The sequence below is a fragment of the Rosa rugosa genome, chromosome 7 (assembly GCF_958449725.1).
Source record: "Rosa rugosa chromosome 7, drRosRugo1.1, whole genome shotgun sequence".
Lineage (NCBI taxonomy): Eukaryota > Viridiplantae > Streptophyta > Magnoliopsida > Rosales > Rosaceae > Rosa > Rosa rugosa.
Window position 1 is genome coordinate 1,272,308 of NC_084826.1, and position 13,369 is coordinate 1,285,676.

General features: G+C 37.9%; 3 protein-coding genes across 3 annotated transcripts; all 3 read right to left on the bottom strand.

Annotated features, from left to right (window-relative positions):
* Positions 1–1,715: 1,715 nt before the first annotated feature.
* On the bottom strand, positions 1,716–8,640 carry LOC133721408 (uncharacterized). The gene is made up of 13 exons (XM_062148011.1): positions 8,183–8,640; positions 7,903–8,074; positions 7,612–7,829; positions 7,282–7,342; positions 7,036–7,108; positions 6,447–6,524; positions 5,688–5,845; positions 4,849–5,017; positions 4,133–4,595; positions 3,525–3,995; positions 2,738–2,941; positions 2,447–2,580; positions 1,716–2,063 (listed from the first exon to the last, which is right to left on the bottom strand). Exons 1-13 carry the CDS (start codon positions 8,561–8,563, stop codon positions 1,916–1,918), a joined length of 2,730 nt encoding a protein of 909 aa, XP_062003995.1. The 5' UTR covers positions 8,564–8,640; the 3' UTR covers positions 1,716–1,915.
* An 848-nt stretch (positions 8,641–9,488) lies between these two features.
* Positions 9,489–9,961, bottom strand: LOC133720851 (two-component response regulator 24-like). Its single transcript, XM_062147327.1, has 2 exons — positions 9,758–9,961; positions 9,489–9,662 (listed from the first exon to the last, which is right to left on the bottom strand). The coding sequence occupies exons 1-2, from the start codon at positions 9,959–9,961 to the stop codon at positions 9,489–9,491; spliced, it is 378 nt and encodes a 125-aa protein (XP_062003311.1).
* Positions 9,962–10,854: 893 nt separating this feature from the next.
* LOC133722583 (GDSL esterase/lipase At5g18430-like) lies at positions 10,855–12,605 on the bottom strand. Its single transcript, XM_062149461.1, has 5 exons — positions 12,281–12,605; positions 12,044–12,174; positions 11,700–11,942; positions 11,355–11,607; positions 10,855–11,268 (listed from the first exon to the last, which is right to left on the bottom strand). Exons 1-5 carry the CDS (start codon positions 12,552–12,554, stop codon positions 11,036–11,038), a joined length of 1,134 nt encoding a protein of 377 aa, XP_062005445.1. The 5' UTR covers positions 12,555–12,605; the 3' UTR covers positions 10,855–11,035.
* Between the last annotated feature and the right edge of the window lie 764 nt (positions 12,606–13,369).

The following is a 13,369-nucleotide window of genomic DNA, read 5'->3' on the forward strand; positions in this document are numbered from 1 at the left end:
TACTGGAATCATAAATGATTTGTACAACTTGTCTATTGATATCAATAGTATATAAAATGTTGCTTGCTATAGAATAACAAACATTGATTGACCACCCCTTACTCATGGAGGGAATTAGAAGTTCAGCAATTCCAATGTTGATAAGACTACGCGTGCAATATTATAAATTTGAAATCTGAAAAACGGGTGTCATCAGGTACTAAAAATACCTGATGATAGTATATATAACAAGGCGATCAAATTCTATGACATCCATAATCTCATCCTCATATAAATCCCATGAAAACCATATGATCATCAATAGTTTTTTCAAGATTTTTAATTGTTTCCAAAATATACTTATCAAACCCCTAATATAAGAAACCCCTAATCGCGGGTGTCTTTATCATCTTTTGCACCACTAGTAACTAGCATAATAACACTGGCAAATATACTCTTATCATCCAGACAACTTTCATCACAATATCATTTGCTGTAAATTTGTCTCTACATTGGGAATGCCTCATACATGAAGTCAAAGTTTTCAAAGCCCAATAAATATCATCCTTGGTGGAATTTTCACTGGTCAGTCTTTTCAAACACTTAATCGCAAAGCAGGGCTTCGCACCACCCTCATGTTATTTCACTGAATCTATCTTCTTTTTAGGCTCTCTACTGCCAATGATTGCACTGGGGCTAGTCTTTCTCCGAGGATGGTTTAAGAGTGATTTAACTTTGGCTGGGATTGTGGAATTGAAGAATGAGATACATTGTAAAGGTAAAGTGATGCGCTTTCACCTTAGATTGCAAGAACTGATTATGAACAAGTGATAACAACTACCCATTAAATGGAAAAGTAATTCTTTTTTAACGCATCAGTTATCTTGCCCATTTAGACTAGAAGATGTTTTTTTTTTGTTCCGAATAGACATATTATAAACTTTGTTTATACTTTCTACATATTTAAATACATAAAATCTTTGAAAATAGTTATTGCAATATAATACAACAATACTTTGTCACGCTAAATATTTCTTCTACAAAATCTTGTCCATTTAGATCAGGAGATGTTTTTGTTTTCGTTTCGGAAGGAAAAATTACAAATTTTGTGTATTCTGTATGCATATTGGAATACATAAGATCTTTGAAGATGGTTATTGCAATGTAATACAATGACCAAAATTTCGAATATCAAGGAATTACTGATGATCCGAAAAGTGCAAATTTCGACGGAAATATCAAGAATATATCGATATCAGTAAAAACTCAAGAAAAATTATGGAAATTTGAAGAAAAACATAGAAATTTTATATGAAACTTTTGGAGATGTTTATTTAATGAATTATCTATTATTTCAAAAGAAAACCTTGAATAAACATTATTACATAGTGAGTCGTAGTAATTTACGGTGATATAGTATATTCTGAGTCGCTGACAATTCTTAAAAATTCACTTTAAACATCTCAAAAAAAATTTATGAGTAGAAACCCGATGAGAGACTAAGCCATCATGCCATATATACATATTTTTTGTAGGTGCAGATTCGGTTAATACTCCAAAACTAAACCGATGGAACCAAGTCCACCCTAATATGGAGTATGCGAGATGGAGGCATTTGTATAGGTTACCTAGATAGTGGATTGTAAGCTTTGTTCTACTAAGGAAACCCGTTGATTTTAAGTACCCCTGTGGATCCAATTTATCCAAATGATAGTTCAAATAGACCCTTGAGAGGATAAGCAAAAGCAGTGATAAAGATTAAGATAAAAATTAACATTGAACACTACCGCTGAGCTGAAAAATTTACCCACAATCCTAAAAATAAATGGAAAATGAATCAGATGCATCAGCGATAGAGCTCTTTATGATTATAAAATCACATTATTCAAGAATAAGGAAGAGCTGCAGCTATGAAGACGAGTCATTGACAGTACTGTCACGTTGTCCGTTTAGCAGAAATTACCCTGTCCAAGGTCTCATCTGGGACTGTGATCCCAGTGGTCTCCAAGTCTGCAACAATGGCAACGGCTGCATCCAGCTCTCCAAGATCAAGGCATAGCGAGATAATTTCATCATAGAGTGGACTGCGACAAATGAGAACAAAACAAGATGTGAAACTCCAATATATAGAATCAAGCAGCTTGTGGCAAACATGGATGTGTCAATGAATTTGTTGAAATGATGCATAACTGGATCATTACATGAAGTTCTTAATCAAACCGGTTCATTACTTTTAAATGGGGTATCCTTGTGACCATTCCCTAGGATCCTGCAACTTATTAAAGCTGCCTAATCAAATTTCATATCACCATCAGCCCGAGATGTTCCTTGTTTAACAATGCATCTATTCAGAAAATAACATATCTGGACTCTGGAGACCAAACGTCCAAGAACAATGATTAAGCTTGTAGATCAAGAATCTCTCTTTTTACTTCTAACTTCCCCAAATTATGAAACATGGTCTTACCTGCCAAATACATAGCCAAGACCATGTGTAGTCTGTAAGATCTTCAAGAAAGCTGAAGGGAGAGGAGCCTTTATGGCTGCACGCAAAATCATGGCACAATCCCCAATTGTGGGTGTTCCCCCCAATTCCATCACCTGAAATGAGTCCAGTATCTCTTCAAATAGTACTCTAGAATGAGTTTTTTGAATTTAGAAAGGATCAGAACTTTGTGAAGCATAGGTAATGCGAAACAGCTAATGAGGAAAGGAAACCTAGCATTGCAGGTGGAAGAGTACAAATATTAGAACTTGCCTTCAGCATAACTTTAATTGCCAACTCAACTTCCCATTCTTGTGACCATCTTCTTGGAGGTCTATTCTTGTATTCTCTCTCCCATGTCCAACCCCAAGCATCAGCGATTGTATACATGTCAGATTCATCAAAGATCCTCCTTTTCCTCAGCTCCTTAAATGCCTCAAAGATATCCTCAGGAAACCAGTCATCATCAGCATCATCCTGCATCCATGTGCAAACTGTGTATAAATATATATATTTCTGAATTACCTCTCCTAAGGTAGAAGTTTAATCCCTAAAAGTAAATTATGGTGCAATCATTCTAAAGATGGTGAAAATTGGAAAATAAAGATTAGATGCTGGCATACACAAGTACAGAATCACAATGAGGATCATATCAAGATTATAGTAATACAATAATAAGCACTCAAAACTATTGAGAAGGGTTCATGTCAACAGATAAAAAAAATTAATAATAAAAAAATATCCTTTTTAGGTGTCATTTGGTAAAATTTCATTGGTGCCATCGAGACCCGTGATTGAATTTACCCCTCTCACCAAGGGTATGTAGGGGGCAATAGTCTTCCAATGGACCAGAACTGAGAAAGAATCTTGGTGGCCTATTACTGTTTGAATCCTCAGGGTGACTAAAACTGAAAGTCTATATACAAAAAGAGCTCCCAGTCCTAAGATTTTCTGTTTCCTAGAAACAAAACTAGAGAATATGCTGAAATATTAAGTTGATGAGTTGCCTATCCTTAATGCCCAAGAAAAGGGATGCAAAGCATAGACTATTATGTCATACCTCAGCTGATATTCTTCGAGAAGCTCTTCTCCTTGACTTTTTAGATGATGTACTCGTCTGGTCAGAATCTTTTAACAACTGTACTCCAATCATTTGAAGAGGCTTCTTAGCTTCATTTTCCTTTTGCTTCACCCTTTCTACATCTTGTCTCTCAGCTTGTTCTACTTCTACCCCCACCTCTACTTCCTCCTCCTCCTCTTCGTCGTCGTCGTCGTCGTCATCGTCATCATTATCATTATTGTCATCCTCATCCTCATCGTCAGCTTCCTCAGCCTCATCATCTTCAACCTCTTTCGCCACATCTACAACATTGACACTATCTGTGACATCTAGAGGTTCAAGTTTGCCACTATCTAATTGCTTTTCCTGATCGCTGCTGAAGCCTTCTCCAAGGAAACGGCGTTTCCAGAACTCTGTATTCCCTTCTTCCAGCTTGATCCTTGAGATTAGTTCATCCAGCTCTTCATCAACCTGAGGGTAAAATTATGTTTTGACTATCAGTCTATTGTGAAATATCAAATGCAGCAAGAAGGAAGAAAGGAAGAGATTGGTTGCCCAGACATTCACGTAACACCCTAGCTAGAAAAACATGACATAAATAAATTTACCTCTTCTTCCTCCTCCTCCACAGGAGGAACCCAGAGGGGTCGACCACGAGAGCGATTTATTCTCCTTGCTTTTTGGACTCGCTGGTAAAGCACATTTCTAGTTCCATCAGTTGGCAGATCCTGAGCTTCTAGTTCTTCCTTCAGTTCAGATACTACCATCTTACTAGCAGCTTTGGGCTTTAAAACACTCTGGTCAGGACCCTTTATGATCTTCCTTAACCTATTCTCTACTCTAATATAATCTGATTCAGATGCATCCCCTAAAGCTGCAAGTCCTTCATTCAGTAAAGTTCTCAAGAGCTTTCTGTGGTGTGTCTTCCAATCCTCAAGACACCGTTGTTTGAATGAGGTTTCCATAGGGTTAGAATATATAAAACCATCAGCGTCAGGATCTAGTGGGGTTTTCCCTCTTCGAGGCACCCATCGCTTGCGTTCACCAGTAAGCCCTCCCTCTGCAATGTACCTGTTTGATGAACATATCAGTCAAGAACACCATAACAAGGTTATATCTGTACTTGTGTGTTTGACTGTTTTTTGAAGTTTCAGTGTGGGTTTGGTCCTAATTACACACAGCATGAAAGTGAAAGAAAAAAATGAAACATAACAAATCAAAGCACTTTAACCAATACAGTACATCAAGTATAAGAAAAGCAAAAGAAGAAAGGAGAGGACGAGGGGAAGCCAATGTTATAAACTATCAAAACACAAGCACAGACCTGGCCATGTAATCAATCTCATATCCAAGTTCAGCTTCCTCTTGCAAAGGTTCAATCCATGAGCTCACCAGGGTTCGATACTTTCTGCTCAATATCATGGCTCGCGGTGGAATTGGCTGGTTGTCTTGGGCCATGGCTTCTAAAGCTTCTAGCAACTCAACCACTCTTCCTAAAACAAAACATAACAATAACATAACCATCAAGCAAGTAATAAACTGTTGAATCTCAGAATGGAAGTCCGCAATATAGGTTAACTGTGAAATCAATACCAACATGCAGCAATAGTATGATAGGTTACTCACACCACAAGTCAACATGGTGAATCTTCAGAATAGCTACAATCCTTCTATTTCTGATCATTAATGGTTATAAACCAAATCATGTAGGACATGAAAAAAAAACAACCACTAGAATCAAATCAAAACTTAAAAGGACTAAATGTTGAATACAAACTAAATCCATTGCCTTATTAGTGCCAGGAAATGTAATCATATGATCTGATGTTGATCAACGAGATGCTATAGGCACCACTTGACTTCTATAATTAATCAACTTAAATTGTTCTGCATGCTACACAAAACAACAGATGTGCTGAAATCAGGTTGCTTTTGCAACACAACCTATGAAATTAAATGAATTGACCACTCTAGAAATCAGTTCAACAATTTTGACCTCAGTCAAATGTACACTTTCAGGCTACAACATTTAATAAATAAAAAATACAAAGTAAAAAAAAAATTAACAGAAATCATCTTATCTACTGAAATCATTGGCCATCATATATGTAAACAAAAATTTTGATACCTTTGTTAGGAAGAATAAATAAAAAATATGGATACCTTCTCGACATAAAGCTCGAAGATACAAAGATAAGGGGTCCCCAAAGTTTCCTTCATTATGTAAAACTTTTGTCCCTCCTTCAAAAAATTTGAGAGCACGAAAATGCCGTATTGCCTCTCGCACTACACAATACTTGGTAAAGCACTCAATCAGCAACCTGTACATCAAGGCAAAAAAGAAAAGAAAAAAGAATATCTTGTAAATAAGATACAATGTTAACAAATAATGTTAAGTATTCTCTGCATGCAAGCCCCAAAGAAAAGAAACCATTGAGAAAACAAAACTATAAGACACTGTTGGCAGCCAAAGCTTGACAATTAATCAAAGGTCGATAGTCCCACATATACTGACAAATGGCTTTAAGCAGCAGATTGAGTCTCTAAACTACTGGATATAATTCCAGATAGTTTAGCCCTGATTTTGGCATTATAGACCTCTAGTTAGGCCTAATTTGGTCTTACAAATTCAAGACTGATCTTGTAAAAAGTCTTCAGGTTTAGAACTCTCTAACTTTTGTTCCGAAGTGCAGTACAAATCTAATTATCTTGGTGTCAGTAGGTGATAGTATGGAAACTGAAGAAGGATTTGACTAAAATCAATTGGGACAAATGCCCTTCAATAGAAGGCCAAGGTCATCCCTGGTAAATTTAAATTCTGAACAATGCCAAGAGAACTCACTGTGAACTATAATGGCTTGTGACATTTAAAAGGTTTTAGACAAAAAAAGAAACACCATTAACATTTACATGAGGACTTACGCATAGGTTTTCACATTAGGCTGCAAACGCTTGTGATCTTCAACCATCAGGCCAAGTAACTCAGCAACATCTTGCACTCTACATTATCATTTTGAAACTCTGAGGGAATGACCAGTATCATAATAGAAACCAAAGTATATTGAATCTTTAAATTGAAACAACAACGAATTTGTCACAACTCCACATTATTAGACAAGAAAAATTGAAAGAACACAGGATGAAACATAGAATTTCAAAATTTGATCTCTCAAAGAATGAACTTTGCTTTGGAACAACAACTATGAGTCAGCAGTACATTGTCACTTAAGCAATGGTACAAAGCCGAGAGACTAATCTTTTAATCTGTCTTATATCTATCATATCATACTTCTATCCATGAAAATTAAGAAATGCATGGACTAGTAAATAAATTTATCCATATGACACCAAGCTGACTGCTATATTCAGATTCACATTGTTATTCAGTCCATTGCATGAAAATCTGCCATATTCATTTCATAACTTGAGATTGCTTCCTACAGAATGCTACAGGTTACAAGTATTCATAACTCATAAAGAAGCAGGAATTACTTGTGACTACAGAAACTACCTATCATAAGATTCAGCTCTGGTATATGCTTGAATCACCCAATTATATGTCTCTGTATCAGGTTTCATGTATTCTGTTTTGTAAAGAAAACTATAAGTATAAACCCTGAAGAACAGAAAACAAAGGCTTTTGAGAAGTATTAAACTAAAAGAAACATAAATATAACCCTGCAGCCAGCAATATATAGAAATCATATATAGACACAAGAACCAATAAAGTTTTAAAGAAAACAAAATAAAAACAAACCTTCTCCATACTGCATGTTCTCAAACGTAGCAAAAGCTATTTCAGGAATTCCACAAGTAGCCTTCAACATTCAAAAGGAAAAGTATCAGCGCTACACAAGTTTGCAGTAACTACTAGCAACATATTGACATTCTATACCAACTGTCAGCTACTATAATTACGATCATGGGCTTTTAAAGAAAATCTGTTTTTGTTCACAGATGTATGATCCTCTAGAACAGATCCTGTTCAAGTAAGGTCACTTCTTTTCTCTAATCTGTTTCAAGAACATATCTAATCCACGAAACTACTTAAAGGGATACTGTGTCGGATAAAAGTACGCAACCACACCTGCACACTAAGAAGGCAATTGAAATGAAAAGTTGTTGCCATCCGCCCAGCTGCCTCCATCTCATAAGCAATTTCCAATGCATTAGAATGATCCCCGACTTTACAGTCCTCCACTATAAGAAGATCATACGCCTCATCCGTAGCTCTCAGCCCACCTTTGGCACCCTTCAAGAACACCCTGTTGGCATCTTCCAAATAGCGTGTCCGAACAAGCTCCTCTGTCCACAACACTCACATAAGAAACCCGACGATAATCAACAATGTGCAACTTATCAAAACAACAGTATATACCAACGAGAAGTATCCAAGCTTGGCGAATGTCGTAATTTAATTTCTCCATGGCTGCAAGGATTTCCAGCCCCCTCGTAGCTCGACCTTTTGAGCCAAACAACCTAATCAAGGCGATAAACGTTTCGTGGAGAGGACGAAGCCCCGAACTGAGCTCCCTCCTCAACGTTTGCATCTACAGTAATTTCCACACACTCAAACAATTTCAATCCATAGAAACAAATTATCACAGTGACAATCACAAAGAAGTAAAATCACATGAAGTAAAAACTCGAAATGTTACCGCGGACTCGGCGTCGCCGTTCATGGCGTGAGCGACGACCAATCCGTGGAAGGAGCGAGGGCCGGGGGTGAGGCCGGCGGCGACCATGTCGTAGATGACGTCGGAGACGCCGACGGCGTCGCGGTTGCGGGCCCGGGACATGAGCTCCTCCATGAAGGTGAAGCGGAGGCTCTTCTCGGCGGCGGAGGAGGAGGATAAGGGCGAGGAGGACGGGGAGGAGTCATCGTCGCCGCGCTTCGGCTGCCGCTTCTTGCGTCGGGTCCGCTTCTCGGGGGCGGATACGGCGGCGGAGGCGCGGAGGGTTAGGGAAGCGGAAACGGCGTCGTTTGGGTGGTGGAATTGGGAGGGGAAAGTAGGGAGGGAGAGGAAGAGAGTGGACATTTGGAGAGCATAGGGGAAGAGTGTGAGAGTTGGATAAGGTAACAATAATAAGGCGGGTTTTTCCTTTTTCTGCTCAAAACGGCTGAGCGGGAGAGAGAGAGGGTTTAACCGGTTTTTTTTTTTCTTTCTTTTTTCGGACAAAGGGGTTTAACGGTTTTTCAATTTTTTTTGAGTTTTGGGCCTTTTGATTTGGGCTTCTATTTTCGCCACTCGGTAGTCGCCCATGATCGCCAATAAAATTATCTATAATTAACTACTTGATGTGGTAAGGTCAGTCAAGCGGTTTAGCATGGAGCCCCCACGTCTAAAGTTCGAGTCTCAACTCTCATCAATTTGTAGCCAGTAGGTTTCAGCGGCCTTTGTGGCGGAGAGAATTAGTTTGTCTTTACCGAGATGCCCTCGTAGACATCTGTATGAATACTGACTGGATGAGTGTATTACTAACTTGCTAACGTTAGCGAGAAAGCTTGCTACCTCACCCCCAATCAAACAGCTATAGTTGACTGTATGGAGAGTTTTTTGCATAGGGACATAACTAGTGAATATTTTCGATGATTGAATTGCATTACATGGTAATCGAAAAAAAATAAAAGTATCGATTATATTCCTTTAACGACAATCTATTATGGATTCACCAACCGAAGATCAATGTAATGATGTAAGCTTACATGTACTCAATTATTGGTGGGTATAACTAAATGGGGAAAAAGAATTATCACATATCGCGTCTGAAATGAAAGTAAACTTGCATAGATGTATAAATAAAATGAGAGGAGAATCTTATTATTTATTATTTTTTCCGCCATTACAGAGTTGATGTAACAAATAAAGGTATACAGTGATCGGTTGAAAAAATTCACGACACATACCATGAATTGATTAATTGTTGTCTCCCCGATCTTTCTCTCTCTCTCTCCCAATCTCTCTAGTTATCGTTTATTTCTTGAAGAATGGAGGTAACATATTCAGGAGTTAGAGGCTTTTCATAACAAGAATCTGCGCCCGCTTCATTGAAAACTTGTTTTGCAAAATCAAGATCACGAGAAGTGACACCAACAATAAGGCCTTCAAAACCCATTGCTCGTAGTTCCTTCGTTGCCTAACAAATCCAATCATTCAAGACAAAACTTACATAACACATAAATAGGGACAATGTTTAACACTAAGCAATGAGTTGATTTTGTGACGACAAACCTCGAGTCCATTCATAACAGGCATCTCCATATCCATGAGAACAACATCAAAACTAGCTCCCGAGCGAAAGAGATCGATTGCTTCCTTTCCATTCCCCGCAACATGACTTTCACATTTGAATCGTTTTAGGAGCATACGGTGGCGCATCTGAGTGACTCGGTCATCCTCCACGATGAGTGCATATATTTTCTTTTCTCCGACCATCATCTTTTGCTGATCAATTAATCTTCAGGAGTACGTAAAACCACAAATGACATTAGTTACAGGTAGATTTGTAGCAGTGATAATACAAGAAATCAAAAGGAAAATTTGAATCACACCTTAACGACTTGCTGAAAAATGGCCAAGTAAGAATTTTCTGATGCCTATATGCTCAGAGCCTCAGACAAGGCTTGTATATATAGAGGAAATGAAAGTTAAAGAGGTTGCAACTTTTTTGTGTGTAAAGATTCTCTCAAATCCACTCTCATTTTGTTTCTTTAACTTTTCAAGTGAAGAATGCTGCGTGGTTAAAAGAAGATCGACCGGCACCCATAGGTTAAAGATGGAGATACAACAAAATGCAAAAAGAAAAGTTCTTAACTTTTCAGTTTTAGATTACAAATTATATCATTCACGTCGTTGTCTGCATTTTCATGTGGACAAAATCTAACATATCAGTTCCCGCAACTTCTTTTTGATTCTATATTTCTAAAAAGAGTCTCTTTTTAGATTCTTGAGCGTATCATATATAGACATGTTTAAATTATATCTGATCTGACGGTCGTTTGAATATATAAGAAATTCAAATTTACTATTTTTGCACACAGAACTCTTTAGAAACAAAAAGTACATATGTATATATAATGTGTGTAATTATACAAATTGAATCGGATCAACTCAAATTCTTATAAATTATGTTAACTGAACATATAATCAAATTCAGATCATATTAGATGCATATTAATCGCAAAGTTCGTTTCTTATTATTACACTCGGATCACAATCCGGTTAATTGAAGAATCAAATTTGTAAACACGAGTAAAAGTATTCTTTTCATATTCTTTTGTTTGTAAACTAACTGAAAAGTGTGCAATGACGTCTCAAAGTGATGAGGATTGATCATTAATTAGGGTATTAAACCATTTATTGCAATGCAGGCAACTGAAATTACACAAGTAGCTAGATTAATTCCATGGGAGCTCGAGATAGTAAATTACAACTTGAATTTATTACACATAACACATGCATATAATTTGTTCGAGAAATTGAAGTAAAATTTCTTGATTTGATCATCGATCAAGTAGTAGAGTCCAGGGCCATGATTGTGCTGAGGTTCATGGGGCTCATGTAGCGAATTGAGCCGCTATTCATCAGCTGCACAATAATTCTATTAGCCTTCTCAGATGGGTGGAAGGCGTCCCAAAACGCATAGAGAGCTCTGTTAGGGCACAAGTTGGACAGAAATGTGCAGAGACCAACTCCATTGTATGGTCCTTGCCCGCAACATGCTACCTTGGAATTAGTAAACCCTAACAACGATACACAAACGAAAGAGTTAATTTATAATCAATGCTATAATTTACATCTTAGATTAAACACGTAAATACATAAATACCAAATGCTCGAGGGTTGTTGATGAAATCCAGATGCACTTGTCCATTATTTGCAGAAATGAAAACGTCTTTCCCAAGTTTCTTGTTGAGTCCTTTCAACATTTGATCGAGTTGCGGATTGTACAAGGCAGCGGCTCGTTGAACTTCAGCTGAGCATCCACCGTTCGTGGCTCTAGTCGCCAATTCTCCGGGGACACATCCCATTGCTCCGGTACCGGTCACCAGAATCCTACGTGGTCCCAGCTTATACAAGTTCTGCATGTGATCCCAAATATTATTAATTATCCGATACATTATTAAATATATAGATCACAAAGATTAGTTTAACTTATAGGTGCTAGCTTTACCATCAAAAGTTTCTCGTACTCGGAGATGACATACTTGACATATCTTGGGAGGGGAAGTTGGCGAGATCGAGCGGAGGAAGGGCCCAAATAGTAGTTGTTGACGAAATCATTGCCGCCGACAGTGATAAGGACGAGGGATTGTTCTATGAGTCTTTTGGTTTGGTCACGTCCGATGAGAGCCTGCACTCTTCTCTGGTATTCTTGGAAGTACGCTAGTTGTATAGGCATTCGGAGTATATTTAGCTGCAACCACAACGACCCATTTAGAATTAGGGTTCAGTAGTTATGGGCTAATGGTGCAAAGCATGCATGCGTCCTTAATTAGTAAGTTAGAAGTCACTTACAAACTGAACTCCGGTGTCATTGAGAATTCCAACCCCGGCTGAAGCGAAGTTGGCACCAATAAGTAGCCTTCTTCCATTTAGATCCGGACTCAAGTATGGCAATGGCGATTCCACTGACCCAATTTTCTGACCTGATCATGAATTCATGATCATGCGACGTGGTGTGAGATTATAGGCAATGTACCATCTATATATCAACTAGAAATTAACGACTAATTAATGTTTGAGAGACTCAACTGATGATGTCCGCAATGTTAAGGCCATTGGAGAATCGACCGGAGGCGCGGTGTGTCGGAGAATCAATGCCGTAGGGGTAAGAGTCGGCACGAGCACTGGTGATCAGATAGTTGTTGTTGCCATTATCAACCAGTGAATCACCAAAAACAAAGAAAGCTCGGGCCGCTTCTGCTTGAGGAGCAAGGTAAATGGTTCCCAAGAATGCCAAAAAGATCAGACAACATATAGTCGTCACTGAATTTGATAATGAATAGGTGGCCATTAATTGGATCATCAAATCTGAATGACTCACCAATATATATATTAGTTATCTATACATGTAATCTGTATGAACAAGATTTCTGATTTTCTGAGGGTCACTGGCCTTTATATATATAGAGGCTGTGCCTTGAGTCTTAGGTTCGTGGCTTCCATTCCACCACAGCTTATGGAATCAATTATAATTGAAAAGTACAATATAAAAGCAAATTTACTTTTTACGACGCAAGCATGTGTACAGTAGTAAGTTAAATTGTTGCCTTGAAATTTTATTGGCATGTACAGGTAGAAATATAAATATATATGAAGTTAATTTGAAAACCTCTAGCACAGTAGCACCCACCCAGAGATGCATGAGGGGAAGAAGGTATAAAGAAAACTTTTCTTGCTAATATCTGATGGCATCATGTGACGTTCATAATTAAACTGGCCGGGGTTAGATCCATCATTGATGTACAAACCCTAGCTAACTACAACCTAAAAGTTTCTTCCACCGCCCCAAAACTCGGCCTAGCTACCTGCTACCTACAGCGCAGTAAGTATATTACTTTGCTTTGTAAAATAAAGAAATTAATTACCAGAGTAAATTGGACAGGTACAAACAACTAGAAGCCAGAGTAAATAGTAAAAATAACTAGAAGCCAGAGCATTTCACATGCGCCGAAGAGGTTTATTTTGAGTTTAGAAAACCTTTGAGTTTCCATTGACAAAGTCAAAAAAAAAAAAAAAAAAACAGAGTAAATAACAAAAATAAGTTCAATTCCCTGGAAAGTAGAGTTCCAGCAACAGATCGACTGTACGTGCCTAAAAGTCTGGGGCTGTTTTTATGAA